Source organism: Papio anubis, chromosome 5, assembly GCF_008728515.1.
Source record: "Papio anubis isolate 15944 chromosome 5, Panubis1.0, whole genome shotgun sequence".
Taxonomy (NCBI): domain Eukaryota; kingdom Metazoa; phylum Chordata; class Mammalia; order Primates; family Cercopithecidae; genus Papio; species Papio anubis.
Window position 1 is genome coordinate 165,942,335 of NC_044980.1, and position 17,066 is coordinate 165,959,400.

General features: G+C 51.1%; 1 protein-coding gene across 1 annotated transcript; it reads right to left on the bottom strand.

Moving 5' to 3' along the window:
* Positions 1-795: 795 nt before the first annotated feature.
* Positions 796-15,636, bottom strand: STC2 (stanniocalcin 2). The gene is made up of 4 exons (XM_003900532.4): positions 14,107-15,636; positions 11,938-12,080; positions 9,291-9,502; positions 796-4,337 (listed from the first exon to the last, which is right to left on the bottom strand). The coding sequence occupies exons 1-4, from the start codon at positions 14,255-14,257 to the stop codon at positions 3,935-3,937; spliced, it is 909 nt and encodes a 302-aa protein (XP_003900581.2). The 5' UTR covers positions 14,258-15,636; the 3' UTR covers positions 796-3,934.
* Positions 15,637-17,066: the final 1,430 nt, after the last annotated feature.

Consider the following 17,066-nt stretch of genomic DNA (forward strand, 5'->3'; position numbering starts at 1 on the left):
ATATAAGAGTATAATTATTCTTTCCCCAAGCCTCGTGTAAAATAGGAATAACACTGATGGGTTTAACTTAAAAATAAACTTAAAGTGGAGATTCTAGGCCTCAAGTCGGGGAAGGTGTGTGGGCATAGGAGTCCTGATCTGAGTTTGAGTTCAGACCCCACCCCACTCACTAGCCACACAGTTTGGGACAAGGCTGTACCACAGTTTCTTCACCTGTAGAATGAGGATGATGCCTATTATTTGTGGGATGTAATGAGGATGACATAACGCATGCAAAATGCCTACTGTGGTGCCTGGCATGTAGTAGGTACACCAACAGTGGCACAAATTGAGTAAACCAGGGGCTCTAGCTCTGTTCTGCTGTTGTGAGCAAGAGCTGGGGAGGAGGCAGTGGGCTCCCCTGTGTGTGCCAGGCCACTCAGCTGTTAAACTGGTGGTGCCTGCTGCAGGCTCAGTCTGAGAGAAGGGGAGGCCAGGCCACAGGGGAGACTCAAAGGTGAGACCAGAGTGAGCCTTGAGGACCTCCCTAATGGGGTGTGGGGCTGGTACTTCCAGGCCGACTGCGTGAAATTTATTCTCCTCCTTGTCTGGGTGACTCAGGCAGGGGCTTGGACAGAGTCCCTCTGATGGAGGAGAAGCCTAGGGTGGACCTCTTCATCTGACTTCTCTCCCTGTAGGCTGAACATCCGCAGAAGCATAGAATTCTCTTGACATACAAGTCCACTTGTTCAAAGCTGTGCCCCTGAGCGTTGGACATCAATGACCCTCTCAGACAATGACGCTACTCACGTGGAAGCCATTTATTTAAAACTTTTATTAATGCTTGAAGAAAAATAATGCAATGTGACAATGTACAGGTCCTGTTGCCTAAATCCGTAACAGAAACAGATATTATGACTTAGCAAGCTCACGTGGTGCCAATTCTGAGATCAGACGGGGTTGTTCCTCCTTAGGAAGTGGCCACTGGAAGCATTGTTTTTCCATGCTATTTCCGTGAAGCCTTTTACTTGGTTCAAGTTTAAATTTCTCCCTTTGTGTGTGTGTCTGACTATAGTTCTGGCCTGGTGTTTTCTATTTATTTAGTTTTAGATGTCAGCATTTTACTATACTTGGTCCTCTCATTTCAGAATAACAGGGCTATTTATTGATACAAAGGAGAGGTGTTCAGATCATCTTGTTAAGATGCAGAGCTCAAAATAAACACTAAATCTTTATTTGGAGATCCACATCCTTCCTCAAAGGAAGGCTCATGAGTAAATTTGTATGCAGTATAAAGCCCAAGGAGTGGGTGTATTTTTAATGACTACTTTGCTTACATTTTAGACTGTGCAAATGTCTCAATCAATGCTTACAGACATTTGGACCTTCCTCGGTTTTGAGCAGAAGACCCTGAGCAATAAATACTATTGTATGCTTCCAATAACATGAGGGACAGGATTGAAATGCCATCTACCTGACTTCTGAGAAGAAGACAAACCAGTGGCGTGAAAAATATACAACAGAGATCAGTCAATGGGTTCAAATGAACATAGTGAGCAATCTTATGCCTTGGGGGAAAACACAGAGATAATAAATACAAATGACAAATATTTACAATAGAAGCAACAAATGGGACATCAGTAGGCGAACACATAAAACATTTACACGGAGGAAAATGGAAAAGTGATGCCTTTCACACATCCAGTCCAGGAGCTGGCAGACAAATGAACAGCTGACTCAGCAAGGCGGGAGAATGTTATTGCTTTGGCTTTTGAGTGATGTCAGTAAAACAGTCAACGTGCCTGCCGCGGTGGCTCACTGCAGGAGACGGCCACGGTTTACACGCGTTCCCATGGCAGAGCCTGCACACAGGTCCTCCTCCCCCCAAGGGCAGAGCTGGATTAAGTGCACCAGCTCTTCTGTTCTCTGCAGGCCCAGATCTTGCTGGGTGCTGGGGGAACCGGTGGCGGGGGTTGGAGGTGGGGTTTCCTCCCCTCCCCCAACCAATGATTCTCCCCCACCCCGGCATGGATCATGAAAGACTGGGATTGGATTTGGGTCATAGAAATACTAGCTGTGTTTTGGTTGAAGGCATTCTCCAGGAACAAGTCATTTTAGAGCAGATACACTTAGTTTCTTGGTGTCTGGCTTCAGGTTGCCTTGAGGAAGAGCTGATGAGTTGACAGATAAGGATGCATATGCTTTTTGGCCCACTCACTAGAACAGAGATCAGTAAACTGTGTCCTGTGAGTGAAATTCAGCTGGGGGCCCGTTAAATAAATCTTCCTGGAAAGGAGCCAAGCCCTCTGGTTTGTGTGTTGTCTGTGGCTGCTTTTGTGCTAGGACGGCAGAGTGGAGTAGTTTCGACAGAGACCTCATGGCTCACCAAACTGAAAGTACTGGATTCACTAGCTGGCCCTTTGCAGACAATGTTTGCCGACCCCTGCTCCAGAGGAGCCCAGCCCAGAATGCCAGGCCACTCCCTACAATACCAGCTCCTGCTTGAGAAAGGATAGGCTTTAATTTGATGGCCTATTAGGAAGAAAAGGCCTATTTAGGTGATGTTTTAAATAACCCAAGAAACCCACTGCGGAGACTTTAAATGAAAATCCTCACTCTCCTTTCCTCGTAATTTTATTTCTGTCTCTTCTCTCTGCCTTTATTTGTCCCCTTGGACTCCTCTCCTTGTTGCTAAATTTCCCATTAGGATCTGGAAAATCCTGTTCCTTAGAGATTTTCAGCAGTCTCCTCGATTTTATGTAAAAGGTCAGCATTTCCTGATGGGAATTACTAAGTAGTCTTCATTCTCTTCTTTCCTTTCCCATCCTCTCACATGGAGAAGCCAGGTTTCCAGCTGGGCCTCCTGGAATCGCCAGGACACAGCTTTACCAGTCTTGGCTGAGGGTCAAGGTGAGATAACAAAACCCTAAGGGAAATTTGTCAAATGGACTCCCCATGTGTGCATTTTCCTCTGGGTGGAAGGTTTCCCCCAAGTGGGCAGGAGTGCGTGTCAGGCAGTCAGATGTATGGCTATGTTGCTGTTTGATAGCTTTTACAATAGAACCTAACAACAACAACAACAAAATCAGCCTCAAAGGATGGGCTGTTTTTTTTTTTTTTTTTTTTTTTTAAATTTTTTTTAAACCCCTTTGAGCTGGTTTTAATGACCCAGTTGCTTTGTTTGAAAGCCATTTATTTAGACGACAGATATGTAGATATAACTGGATAAATAAAAAAGTGAAATCGAGATTTGAAGCAGTGGTTAAAATATAAACTTATAGGGGCCACTCCCTTGGACAGTGTCCCCCCCAGCCCAGACAGAACAATGGCTCAGAAATTACACATAGAAATGACTCCTCCCCCCACCCCTGCCAAGAGCTCTGAACCTCAAGGTCCCACACAAGAAACTGAATTTCAGTTTGGCACCAAGCACCCCCTCGGCCCCTGCCTCCTCTCCACCCTTCTCCTGCATTCTAAGCGATATTTATTTTTACATTCACTCCTGTCCTGGAATCCAGCCGCCCTGACTTCCGTGGAGACAGCACCAGACGCTGCTGCACCAGAAGCTTCGGGGCGGGGCCCAGCACCCACTGTGTGGCCCAGCTCCGGGGGCCCTGCCTTACCCTGCCCCTCCCTGGTTCACCTCCCCCACAACAGAGCGGCCGACACCCACTGGCTCCACAGATGGAAAGAAGACAAAGGTACAAGGATAACGCGGGCGCGCTCCCTTGAGTACGTGTAAGTGCAGAGTTCACCAGGCACCCCCGAGACCCCACGGCCCCAGGGGTCTCCATCTCACCTGTCCGTTCCGCGAACACACACCTCGATGAAGTCCACAGTCCCCACAGAATCCTGTGTGTGACATCCCCCCTCTCTAATGGTAAATGTTTTGGAATGTCCATAGATAAGAAAATGGACGGCCTGGAGGAAAGATTTCGCGGCCTGGCCTTTCATTTCACCTCCGGATATCGGAATACTCAGACTGTTCATCCTCCCACTCACTGCTGCCGGAAGGTCCCTGAGCCCCAAGGCCCCCGACTCTGCCCCGGGCATGGGCGTTTGGGTGGCTCTTGCCACCTCGCTCACCCTTGGCACCTCGGCCAGTCTCCCTACTGCTGGGTTCTGGGAGGTGATGTCCTGCTTCCCCGTGGTGGGCCCTGGAGAGCTTGGCTCTGTCCACCTGGGGCTGGCGCTCAGGGGGCGCCGTGGGAGGCCTCTGGATGGCTGAGGTGCAGAAGCTCAAGATGGAGCACAGGCTTCCCCAGTTCTGCTCACACTGAACCTGCACGCTGTGGGTGATGGCCTCCTTCACCTCCTCCCCACAGGTCAGCAGCAAGTTCACGAGGTCCACGTAGGGTCTAAAGATTGAAAGCAGAGAGAGAGAGAGAGAGAGGGGCTGGGAATGGAGCAAGTCCCAAATGGACCACAGAGGGTAGGGGCAATGCTGGGAAGGAGGCATGGCCGGTGCTTGGCTTGGGTTCGATGGAAGGTCTCTCTCAAATGACTTCAAGCCTTTTCTCATAGTTTATGGAGTACTGGCCTCAACCAACACTTATTGGGTGGCCATTGTGTCCCAGGCTCACAGGTGCATAGGGTAAGAGCTTATGGCTCTTAGGATGAGAGCTTAGGACCCTAAAAGGAAGACCCTCTGGGGAAGGTGAGAAATCTGGGTGGCTGCGGGAATGATGGCAGGAGAGCTCTGGGTGCCTTTAGGCTACATTAACTAGGTGAGTTTCAGCTAGAGTGGAGTTGGCTCTGCGGTCCAGTGGAATCATAATTAGGCAAATGGTGCAGGGCCTTACATAGACTCCCAAACAGAAGATTCTTTTTGGTAGGGAAGAGGAAACCATGAAGGTTTAGGGCCATGTGCCCTCTGTGAGAAGCTCCCAAGAAACCATTTTCCCCATGTTTGTGTTTGCCCCGGGTTTAGGCTCAAGATGAAGAAGGGTGTTTTTGGAAATTATTGGATGCATTTCCTCTGCATCTGGAGGAGTATGGAAGAGCTGAAGTGGGAGGGAGGAAGACCACCTCCCTGGGACGTCATTGCCCGTGCATGCAGTGACTCCCTCTCTCAGTAGCAGAGGCTGGGGAGTAGCTGTGGCCATCTACGCATCTTTATTCTTTCAGTCTGGGCTTCCTTAGATTGGAGTTGAAGGCTGGCGGTCAGGGGACCCTGTGTTTGGATTGAGAGACAGCTCGCTGTGCAACGAACTCGCCTAGTTCTGGAGGGCGGAGCCAGTTGCTCAGGCCATTCCGGTTGCCTTGGGCTGTTCTTTAGGAAAACTGCTGGAAGAATTTACTCCAGGGGGTGGACAAGGTGTGCAGAAGGCAGGAGCATCTGCTTTTTATATTTACAAGTCCATCTGATAAGGAGTGTCCCCAGCAATGGGCTCTCATGGGTCACTCACTGAGCTTTTATTTTAACCTCTCACTGGCCTTTAAACCCCCCCAAGGGGGGTATAGAATGTTTCACATGGCTAACCAGCATTCCTAGGCAGTCCTCGCTGGCAAACGTTCTGATTTATCTGACCGTAAGCACTGCAGCTCTGGGCCATCACCCTGAGCAGGGAAGTCACCCTGGAATGTGAGGTCATTCATAACAAGGAGCAACCTGATTTGTCCTCCCTAAGCCTGGGCCACCAGCGAGGCTGCATTACAGCCCATGGAGCCTTTTCTTTGCAAGCTGGCAGCTGTTGCTATGTGGAAAGAGCAGACTGTATTTTGAGATGCGTGAAGTAGTTTACTGCATTTTTATTAATTAGTCCTCAAGCTGGAATTGAGTGAACTGTCCTCATCTCATGGATGTAAAAACTGAGAAGAGCAGGGAGAAGGTGGCTTTTGGAAGCTTCTGGGCTTCAGGGCCCAGGGCTTGGCTGAGAGCAGAGCAGAGAGGAGGAATGCTCTGGCTGATAGAGATCAAGCTGCTGTTTAGGGCCAGTTTGATGACTTTGGAGTCAGCAAGTCTGTGCATGGTCGCTGGGCAAAGGGCTGTAAACCCTCTAAGGCCGGCCCCTGACAACGCAAGACAACCTAACGCTGTCTCCTTGGACTGCCCTGAGGTGGGCATGCAGGAGGCAATATGAGGGAAATGCTTCACGAGTGCTTGTTTCCTTCTATTTTTTGAAAACTAGAAGCTGCCTCCGGAGCTCAAGTTCACTGAGTGTGTCTGCTAAAGCAGCAACGGGATTTTAGCACCTGACTGTGCCTGCCACGGCACCAGGGCTGGATGAGCACACTGCAGGGGTGAGTGTCTGTCTTTCTGAGATACTAACTGGATGCTGTCTTCAAGCTTCTTGCCCCAGATTAAGGGGAGGGCTGTCTTGGGGATATACAGACTGTCTCTCTTTCACCTTCTCTGCCAGGGCGTTCTGTCCGCCAGATGAGCCCCCAGAAGCCCAAGGTGGATCTGGATCCGAGAAGGCTGGACGAGCCCATGCTCTCCCCTGCCCTTGGCCCTCTTTCTCTCCAGGAGGAAGCTGTGAACTGCGGGGAGGGGTGTGTGTGCCGAACCAAGTTAATCTAAGCCGTGTTCCGAGCTGGCATGGTGCCTTCTCAGGCTGCAAGCTCAGCCCGTGTCTAATGACAAAGTCCAGCTCGTTCAACTGGGTGTCAGCAAGGCTAAAGGATTTTAAAAAATACTTGGAGGGGGATGTGCCTGGAGCCTGCCAGCACCCAGCAACACGGCGAGTGGGGGTCAAGCCAGGCCGGCTGCAGCTAGGGGGAGACAGATGCTATGCAGAAAGTGGGGCGGGCAGGAAGGGGTGAGGGGAGCAGAGACGAACAGCTTAAAAAGAGCAGCATTAATTGGGGGTGAGTGTTCTGGTGTGGATGGGGGTTGGGTTGAAGGATGGGGTGGTGCAGATTCTGGGGTGACTGTGATTTCCTCATCTCTAAAGTGAAAAGCAAATTCAGTTCTCTTTTTTAATTTTTTTGACCAATACCACACATTCGGAAATGACCTTCTTGATATTTGGGGACTGATAAGATACTTTAATCAGTTAAGATGCTTGAAAAAAAAAACAAAACTAAAAAGCAGGCAGTTCAGCTAGAAGTACAAGTCGATGCACTGTCACATCATGGCTTCAGAAGGAAAGGTAATGGGGGCTTTTGGGAAGCTGGAGTTAGTGGAGACCCCTGCCTAGAGATGACTTAGGGGAAAGCAAGAGGAACAGCATGTGACCAGGCTTCTTATATGGGCTGCCTGCATTTCCAGAGCAGGCTGGCGTAGGGGGTCATAGGCTCATTCTGAATGGTGTGAGGAGACCATGGCCCCGAGGGCCACATTCCCAAGAAGGAGACACTAGAAGAAGGCTTTACCTTCTACTTAATTAAGGGGAGGGGGTGGGACTTCCAACCTTCAGTTTTCCCAAAGAATACTTTTCTCCAAGAAAGATAGTCTTCCTGTGCTCCAGGCGTGCATTATAGCCTCATAAACTAGGAATGGGCCCCATCACCCACTCATTCCTGAGGCCAGCAAACTCTCTCTAATGGGGGACAGGGCTGGAGGCGAGTGCAGCTCATGGCATTTCCTAGCCATGGGGGCATTTGTCTTTTCCAGAGGCACCTGAAGGAAGGAAATTTTAGAGTGTTCTCCTTGTGTAATGGGGATATATTTGATAAAAGGACAAGAAGCCCACCACATGTGGGGAGCTGTGAGACCTTTCAGGTCTAGCAGGGAGATTATAGGCTGGGAGCGAGTTTGAAGTCTATTCCTGACGACTGGCTAGAGTCATGTATACCAGCAATTCCAAAGCTTAAAAGCAGGAATCAAACCTCAGTGCGAGTTCTCTAATGTCTTAGCTTCACTTTCCTCCTCTCGGGCATAGTAATTTCTATCTTGTAGCATCTTTGGGGAAGATAAATGAGATAACCCATGTAAAGGCCCTGGCCAAGGGCCTAGCACATTAAAAAAAAAAAAAAAAAAAAAGACAGCTGTCATTGCTGTTGATGATGCTGTGGTTGCTACTGTTCCCTTACAAATATTTGAAGGATAAAAAATATTTTGTAAGGCATTAGCCTAATTCAAGGAAAATACAATATTATTTTGCTTTTGGCAAGAGCTTCCTGCAGAGTTTCGCCATGAATTGTATGATTCTAACACTGTACCAAGGGTGTTGCAAGATGCCTATGACCTTATAACCAAGTGGAAAGAGACAGGAGGTGGTGGTTGTTCTCTTGTCATCTGAGTGGTGTTGGTGTGGTAGGGACATAACTGGAAGAAGGTTGTGGCACAAACTGAGGATCAAGAGTTCATAAAATTATACTGATTTGGCTCAATGAGTCACCATGGAGAGACCAACAGTGCCATCAAACTGGTAATGACTTGTACGAAACTGCTTGGCTAGTGGCTTTCTTTCTGCTCTGTGTCTCTGAGGAAAGAGCCATTGTCAATATTAAAAAAAAAATTATCTTTAGGGGCTCCTGGCCCTGCCTCATGTTAGGAACAATTGTGTACCAACGTGCTTTACCATGCTGCAAAATTTAGGATCCTATAGCGGAAATATTTTGTAAGGAATGATGCATCCTGATTTTATCATTGAATTTCAAGTATTGAAATAAGTAAGTTCACACTTCCTTGTTTTGGCATAAAAGTGTTTAGCTGATTAAAGTTTTTGGCATTTGTTTTGCATTTTTCTGAGAGAGTACTAATGTATTAGAGGAGGTGAACTCAACCTTCTAAGGGAAAGGAAACTTAGGGAGGCAGGAAAAGCATCTATAGCTCTGTTTTCGGCATTTGAGAGTATAGGTTCTGGAGCCAGGCTGCTCAGCAGACGGGAGCCAGGTCCCAAGCCTGGCTTTGCCTGTCACTAGCTGTGTGAGCTTCGCCTTAGTGAGTCTCAGTTTTCTCATCTGTCAAATGGAGGTGACAAGGGCTGTTGTGAGGATCAAGTGAAAAATTCACAAGGAGCTCTTAGCCCAGTGCCTGGCACTTGGTAAATATTCAACCAATGTTATTAGCAATCTGCTGTTGGTAAGGACACCTCTACAGCTACTCAGAATATTCTGAGAGCTAGTGGGTTCTTGGCTAAGGGGAAGATGAAGAGCATTTCTGAATTGACACATTTCATTCTTAGTAAAACGATTTCCATTTCTGTTGCTTGTGGTTTTGAGACTGATGAGGGAATTCTCTCTTTTCCTGAAAGCAGCAGGAAAGGGGCCTTTTAGGAGAGTCAGGGTAGCTTTCTGAAGTAAATGGAAACCTCCATTTGACAGGCATTCAACCTGTAGAAGCAACGCGGCTCTCCTCCCATACACCTTGCCGTCCTTGGTGTGGCCCTTCCACCCCAGGCCCTCTGTGGGGCAGTACTCACTCATGCAGCAGCAAGTCCTTGAAATGGATCATCTCCACTATCACCCGCGTGTTCTCCTGGGCAGCCGCGCACAGGTCGTGCTTGAGGTAGCATTCCCGCTGCAACTGGAACACCATTTCCCTGATGGCCGGGCACTTCCGGCTTATGCAGCCGAACCTGTGCCGCAGAGCATGGGCCTTACATTTCAAGGCGTCTTTGATGAATGACTTGCCCTGAGAACACACAGGCCGGGGAAGGGAGAGAGGGGCAGAAAGCAGGAGACCTCGTTACACTCTTGGACATTTCAGCCCTTCTTGGGCTTACACAGGATATTCCTGATATCAGAACCCCAAGGGCCCGCCAGAGACGGATGTCCTCCCAGGTGACAGGCAATGCCACATCAGGAGGCATGTCCAGAGTGACATGACACCCCCAGCACTTGGCAACAAGGGATGTTCATTCTGTAGACTAACACATCTTCCTCCTTCCTCCCCAGCTACTCTGTGAGTTTCCCTCCAACGGGGGCTTCCGTGGCTATGTGTCTCTCAGGTAGCCCAGTGCTGGCTGTCTGGTGACAACTTTTCTGGAACACAAATGGAATTTGGCCGGACACAAATCCATAAATCCTTCACGGTTCTCACAAGCAGTTTCCCCTGGGTGGAAGGTGCCTGCATGTCCAAATCTCACACTTTTCCTTTCTCTCTTGATTCCAGGGGCGACACCAAGATTGACTGCTGACTGTGCCTCCCTTTCTGCCTCAGTGCCTCCCACGCCCCAAATCCATACCCTTGTCTCCTCCTACCCTACCAGGAAGAGCGTTCTTTTCCTTTTTGAAAATGACTCTACTCCTTTAAACTGTTCGGATTATTGCCTCTAAAAGGCCGGCCTGGCACCCTGCCTGGCAGCATCTGGAGTCTGAACTGCCGCACTGGCGGCCCCTCCCCCACACTCCCTGCCTCGGAGTGGCGAAGGCAGCCAGGCATACATCTGGCCTGCAGTTCTCTTTCCTGGCAACCCCGTTTGATTGTGCTTATCCTAGAAAGGAGACAGCTGTTGGGGGTGTGGAGGCAAGCTCGGTGCTGCTCCCTTATCAACCTCCCGCAGCCCGGAGGCATTGTGGGATGCCTACCCAGGAATCCCCGCACCCCACATTACTATAGAAACGAGCTGTCGTCGGAGAGGTCACCCCTCTGTTTTTAGACAGACCCGGAAGTCACTGAGTTGAGAAAGTAAATGGGTTTAGGTTGGAAGTGGGAAGCCAGCCAGCACATTTATTTTGGTTCTCTCTTTAGCAGCCATAGAAATGTCTACAGATAGCATCTGATCTCTGAAAAACCATGTGGCCTGAGCACCCTCCCCGTGGCCCCCTCTCTTTTGACTCTCCAGCCAGAGCCAAACGGAATGGAGGGCAGGGTGTGCCCGTTTATTAAGCAGTTATGTGCTGAGCATCGACTTGAAAGGGATGCCTCTAACTTGAGAACATATTCCTGTTGGTTGAGAAAAAAAGAGGAAGATGAATTTATGCGAGGGCTGTGGCAATCTGTTCTTGGTATTCTTCCCTGACATCCTGTGGGATTGCCCTTAAATACACGTCTTTCCTCCGGATTTCCTATTACGTTTCCTAATTCCCGTTAATCCAGAGTGATGCTTTATTAGGGAGCCTCAAGGAGTTCAAAGTTCTACCTCTTTCCTTCCCTGGTTTCAGTTTCCCCTCTGGCCACTGCACATCCTCTGCAGTTTAGGCTGCCTGCCCCGTCATCACCTCCCCTCCTTGTTCCCAGGCACTGCTTTGTCAGGCTCACTACTGTATGTCAGTGGATGGGGACTGGTGACATCCATAAATCTCACCTAAACTGATGGCCACCTCCAAATGTTGGCATTGCTCTCCAATGAACCAGGAGAGAGGTTTCTGAGATATAGTAACAGGGCATTTCAACAGGACATATAAGTGGCCAGGGAGAACACGAAGAAGGTGAGTCTGAAGCCACATGCCATCTAAAAATGAATTTGCGTTGTTGGCACTGGAGCCATAGGTTGCTTGTTGTGTTCCTGCCTTGCCCTGAGCAGCAACTCCACGTTGCCCTTGGGACCCTGGGATAACCGAAGTGGGTCAGGCCCTGACTACATTTATTATATAGAGCAAAAGGAAAGTGTGGAATTGAAGGACTCGATCAGGGTTTTGACCTGACAGGTTGGGAGAGAAGGATCTGCTACTCAGGAGGAATAGAAATCTGCTCTTTCAGAGGTCCTGAGTTATTTGGGTTGCCTGCACACACACCACATGATGGATTTCTACACACTTTGTGTCTCATTTCCCTAGCAGGTGAAAATGGCTTCTGAAATGTATAATTAGGGGTTCTTGCCCCTACCTCTCATGCAATGGGCTTTGGAGACTGAGTTCTGGGTGGCCAGACACAGCATGTCCCCTTACAAGGTATTTATTATTTATTAAGACATCGGTCTCCAGTCCACCCTGCCTGTGTAGACACAGCTTATGAGTGCAGAGGGGAGACACTGGAATAATGTTTTATACCTAGACTGTCGCTTGCAAGCACTAAAACACACCACAAGGAACAGCAAAGGAAGTTGGTTAACAAGGGTTTCCAATGAACATTTCAATCATGTATGCTCACCCCAAACATTCTTCATGCTCTGGATGGATTTTTACCTGGGCATCAAATTTTCCAGCGTTGTGCAGAAAAGTCATGCAAATCCCATGTAAGCCCCGAATCTCACAAGAATTGTTCTCGAAACATTCAAACACGCCACACCCCACATCGCCAGCGTTGACCAAACAGTGCTGGATCTCCGCTAAAAGGAAAATCACATACAAATATATACAAAACTCGAACCCATGCTGGGCAATGCAGAGAGGTCATTTGAAATAAAAGTTAGTAACAACTCAAGGAAAATTTAAGGAGGAAAAAAGAGTTAGTAATGACTATTTCAGGACCTAAAAAGCCTGGGAAACAAAATTTCCTCCTTTAATCTACTCATGAAAAATATATTTGTAAATATTTGTAGAAAAGAGCCAAAAATTACAAAAATTACAACCAGAAGGCTGGTCTGAGCATTCCTCCTTTTCATCCTTTCCATTTTATTAAAGTATTTGTGGCAATACTTAGTTTGAGAGCAAAATATATTTCAGCTTTTTCAACCCACAGACAAAAATAAAATTTTGAGTTGAAGACTGTACTTCATCAATGAAGTACCCCTTCTCTACTTGATCTGTAGAAGTTGCTGCTATTAACTTACAGCCATTTGCTTCCTGACACCCAAATGACAGCATCTAAAAAGCAGTTTCAATTCAGCTTTATGATTCAACACCTAAAAATCAAAACAAAATTCCTATTAAGGCAGTGCCTCCCAACCCTTCGCATTAAAATACCAGCTAGGGAAGCTGCGGTTGGCCAGCAGGCTTAGGAGTGGAGTCAGATGGGGGCGAGCCTTCAGCAAGGCCACTATCCGCGGTTGCAGGCTCCTTTTAATTAGGGATGGGGTGAGGTATATCACCCAATCCCCTAGAATTCCCTCCGCCCGGGAGGGAGCTTGCAGCTCTTCACCGAATGTGGCCCCCATTCCTCTCTCGGAAAGGGCAGACGGAGGGAGTTAACTGTCAGGCTGCAGCGTGCAAAGCCTCTTCCCTCCCTTCCCACTACCCAAGTCTCTGATTTAAACCAACCACAAAATTACATCAGAAAACTATATTTTGGAAGAAGGGCGGGGTCGGAGCAGATAATCCGCATCAGATTAAATCCAGCGAGAGAATGAGGGGCGTTTATTGTTGAGGGTCCCCAACCATCGAGAATCACGTTCAGTTCTCAGAGGAAGCGCCAGAGCAGGGGGAGGGTGGGCGAGGGTCTCGGGGTGGTGGGGGTGCCGGCCCCAGCATGTGGAGGTGACAGGCTCCGTAAGACCCCACGCGCCGCCGGGGCAGGACCGCGCAGGGCCGCGATTCACTCACTTGGGGCGTCCCTAATGGGCACTCGTGCATTCTTGCTCGTGCGGTGAGCGCACGCACGCAGCGCGTTCACACGGCCCCCCAAAGTCGGGGGAGGGGTCGTGGAGCGAAGGAGCTGTAGGCAGATTTTCTTTCTCTTTCCGAGCTGGGAAAAGGGCCAGCCCCGTGCCCTGCACGCCTGGCTCTGCTTTGTAGCTTGCTGGTGAGCCAAGAGCCGGTCGAGCAGAGGAGGCGCACGGTTCGGGTCATGTCACCATTTCTTGGCTTGCTGACCTGGCCAGGAGCTGGGGATGGCGGCAGCACCGCGGAGGTACGCTTTGCGCCGCCCCCACGCTCCCTTCCGAAAGCAGTGCCCCCAGGGGGAAAGTTCGCAGTGCCATCTGTCTCGCCGGCAAAGTTCTAGGATGTCCGGCATCTTTTGAGGAGGGGGAAGACGCGGCACTCTTACTGAGGCCGTCAGGCTGGGAAGAGAAGTTCTCCGGATGCAGGGCGCAGCCCAGCTCCGGGGACCCTCTGTGCCTCCCGCGTGCCGGCCGGGATGAAGCGCGCTTTGCACCGGACCCGGGACTCGGGGGCGGGGGCTGGCGCTGCCAGCGTCAGACGCTGCCTCATTTCCCCTCGACCCTGGGGAGGACAGCAACAAGTCCTGCCCCAGCCATTTCATCACCCTTGCTAGCACGTGCAGATTCCGGGCGCTCGGAGCCCGGCGCGGACCTCGCCTTGCCTCGCGCTTCCCTTTGCACGTCCCGTGCCATCCCAAGAGTTTGCGTGGCCGTGGGTGGGCGCCTGGCTCCCGGTGAAACGCCTGGGGCGCGCCGCGTGGGTGCACGGTGTCCTCTCCCAGTAGCTCCCGGTTGCGGGGGCACATGCACTTACCTGTATTCTGCAGGGACAGGCGGCCTTTCTGCTGGGAGCTCCTGTCTTGGGGACCCTCGGGTGGGTTGGTGGCGTCGGTCCCCCGCGCCAGGTCAAAGGTGGTCAACACCAAAGCCAGGGTCATGAAGTGGCCCAGCCGTTCGGCACACATGGTTCTTGGTATTAACCTCCCGCCAGGAGACCTGAATCCTTTGTGCTCCCCTCCTCCTCCTCCTCCTCCTCTTCCTCCTTCGCCGCTTCCCCTCCTCCTCCCACTCTTCCTCTTTGCTCGCCTTTTCCCTCCTCCTCGCGGCCGCGGCTCGGATAGAGGTTACCCAGCGCCCTCCCGTAGCTCTCCGGAGAGCATGTGACCAGGCCGTTAGCAGCGCCGCGAGTGCCTGGCAATGGCAGGGATGGTGCCTCAAATATCCCTGGAAGCTCTGGTGTCACTTGAATGAAGGAGTCGAGCAGGTGTTGTCCCGGCGGCTGGACCAATCCGAGACCCCGGCCCTTTTGACAACACGGCCGGGAGGCGGGGCCTGCGCTCAACTACTACAGGAGGAAGCCGAGCTCCGCTGGGAGCGCCGGACAAAGTTGCCGACCTGGCGGCGGCCACGCGTTTGCGTGCGTGTGTATGAGTGTGTGTGAGCGCGGCCGGAGATGTGTGTGTGTGCGGGTGCTCCAGGGCAATGGTCGAAAGGACTGTAGAATATAAACGCGAATCCAAGCTCCAGTTGCTGTTAAAGGGGGACGGTCTGCTCTGGGACAGAGTCCCTCGGGCCCCTGGCTCACGTCACACCCGCATCGGGTTGGGAAAGTTTCCTCTTTCCGCCTTTTGGAATTCAGTGAGATTCTCAGCCCAGAGGACTTAATAAACTGAAGCAGTTTCCCGGGCACAATGATGCTGTGGGCCAACTGAGCACACATGGGAATTCCTAGCCTTGTGACACTTTGCATTAAAAAGAACCCCACGATTGAAGATAGGAGCAGAAGTACTAGATATAGTATTTGGTCTGAGCAACTGCCCTATCTTCCCGCTTTGGTGGGCCGTGCAACACCTGGAGTGTCGTTTCTTGTCCTTCCCCTGATCCAGACGCATTCCAGGCTGGGCTGCAGGGATCCAGGTGACAGTTGGGACTTGCATCATTTCCAGGAGGGTGGCAGGGAGGCCCAAGGCAGCCCTGAGTCAGCCGCCGCGGAGCATCGCGTGCCCGGAGGCTAGAACTTGAAAGACAACTTTACGCGTCTCCAAACACACTCCTGCATTTTCTCAAAGCGCTGCTCGCCACCCCGCTCTGGGTTCCCTTTTACTCTCCAGTCATCCGATGGAAGTGGTGAGAACAAAAACAAAGACAAAAAAGCTAAATCCGGGGAAATTATCTCCATCTCCTCCCTTTTCTTGTTCGGTCCCCTCCCCAAGAACCGCTGGGTGGGGATAGCCCCGGCTACTTTCTCCCCCGGCCCGCGGAGGGAAGGAGAAAGTTGGGCGCCGCTTGGAGCGCCTCTTCCCCTGCTATGTGTGTACGTGTGCACGCTCACGTCTCCCCCGCGCCGGGGCCTGGGACAGGAACTGCTCTCCGTCCCGTCACCCCACGGCGCAGCTCGGGGGGCTCTCAGGGCTGAGGGAGGGCGGGGACAAGAGCGCCGCGACCGAGCGCCCCCGGGCACGCACCCGGCGTTGGCGCGCACTCGCCCCTCCCCTCGTCCCCACCCTCCTCCAGGAGAACAGGTGAGCCCGGGTACCAGCTCTCCATCCCCCACCCCCACCCCACGCCCCGCCCGCGCCCTCTGCGGTAATGCGCCTGGGAAGTTTCATCACCCACTGCCCAGGCGACGCGGCCCTGGGTCTCCGCGGCGGGGCGCACTGCCCGCCTGGTTGGGGCCGCCATGTGACACGGCTGGGGGAGGGGGTGCGGAGACGCGCTGGCAGGTTATCTTTTGGCTGGCGCTTGACTTTCAAAGCTTTCCTTTCCTGTGTCCCGGCTGCACGCGGGCGTGGGGAAGGCGGAGGCGGGGTGCCAGGATGACCACTGCTGGCCGCAGCTGTCCGGCGTGTCGAACTCTCCTGAGTCCGAAGGAAGGAGAGAAGGGGTTGGGGAGGGCATCTTCAGAGTGGGCTTACCCTGGGCTGGAGCGCCAGGGAGCATCCGTAGATGGTCACTTTGAAGGTCCGAACCTGCAGCGGTGGGGAAAAACTGACCATCTATGCCCACTAATTCTAATAGCAATTACTTCCCCCAACTTCGGATCTTTTGTGCAAGGACGTGCGGGTACAAATACATTAAAACGGCCAGTTCACATTGCCCACGCTGCTTTTGTTTGCGTAGTTACCTTAGCTTCCTTTATTAGTTTATGGAAAACCACCTCCTGTAGATCCTTAAAAACAAAGCAAACAAACAAACAACACAGTGGCATTCTGGCCTCTCCTAACTAACTCTTTAAGGCTCTGAATTTCCTGAGAACAAGTGGCCATTTGGTCCCACTCCTGCTTATGGGTATAGCTGGGTAGACTTTCTTTCTATGTGGCCTCTTTTGTAGGTGAGAACATGAGCAATATTGACATTAAGAAGTCATCTGGTCACTTGTTTTTTTGAGAAGCAGAAATAGGAGAGAGCTCCAGGGGGCAGGAGCAAGCCCTCGTTTGGCAGATGTAGTCACTGAGTGTACTGGGCAGAGGCCTCCCAGGATACCTGGAGCGATGGCCAGGCAGATGGAGTTGTCCTCGCTTCTGCTTTGCCCAGCCTTTGGCTAGGTGCTACCTTTTGCTACCATGGGGCGCCTGGGGCTGCCCTCAGAGGACCTACATAGTTTCAAAGTTCATCCTGAGGCTGTTTGCTTCTGCCTTACAAGGGACATTCCTGGTTTCCACCTGAGCCAACGGCCCCTTTGGAACCAAAAGAACACATAGTAGCTAGAATTGGAGGTGTTGTAAGCACAGGCACTAGTTCTTAAGGGTTTATCTCTGGGCCACTTAGCCAAGT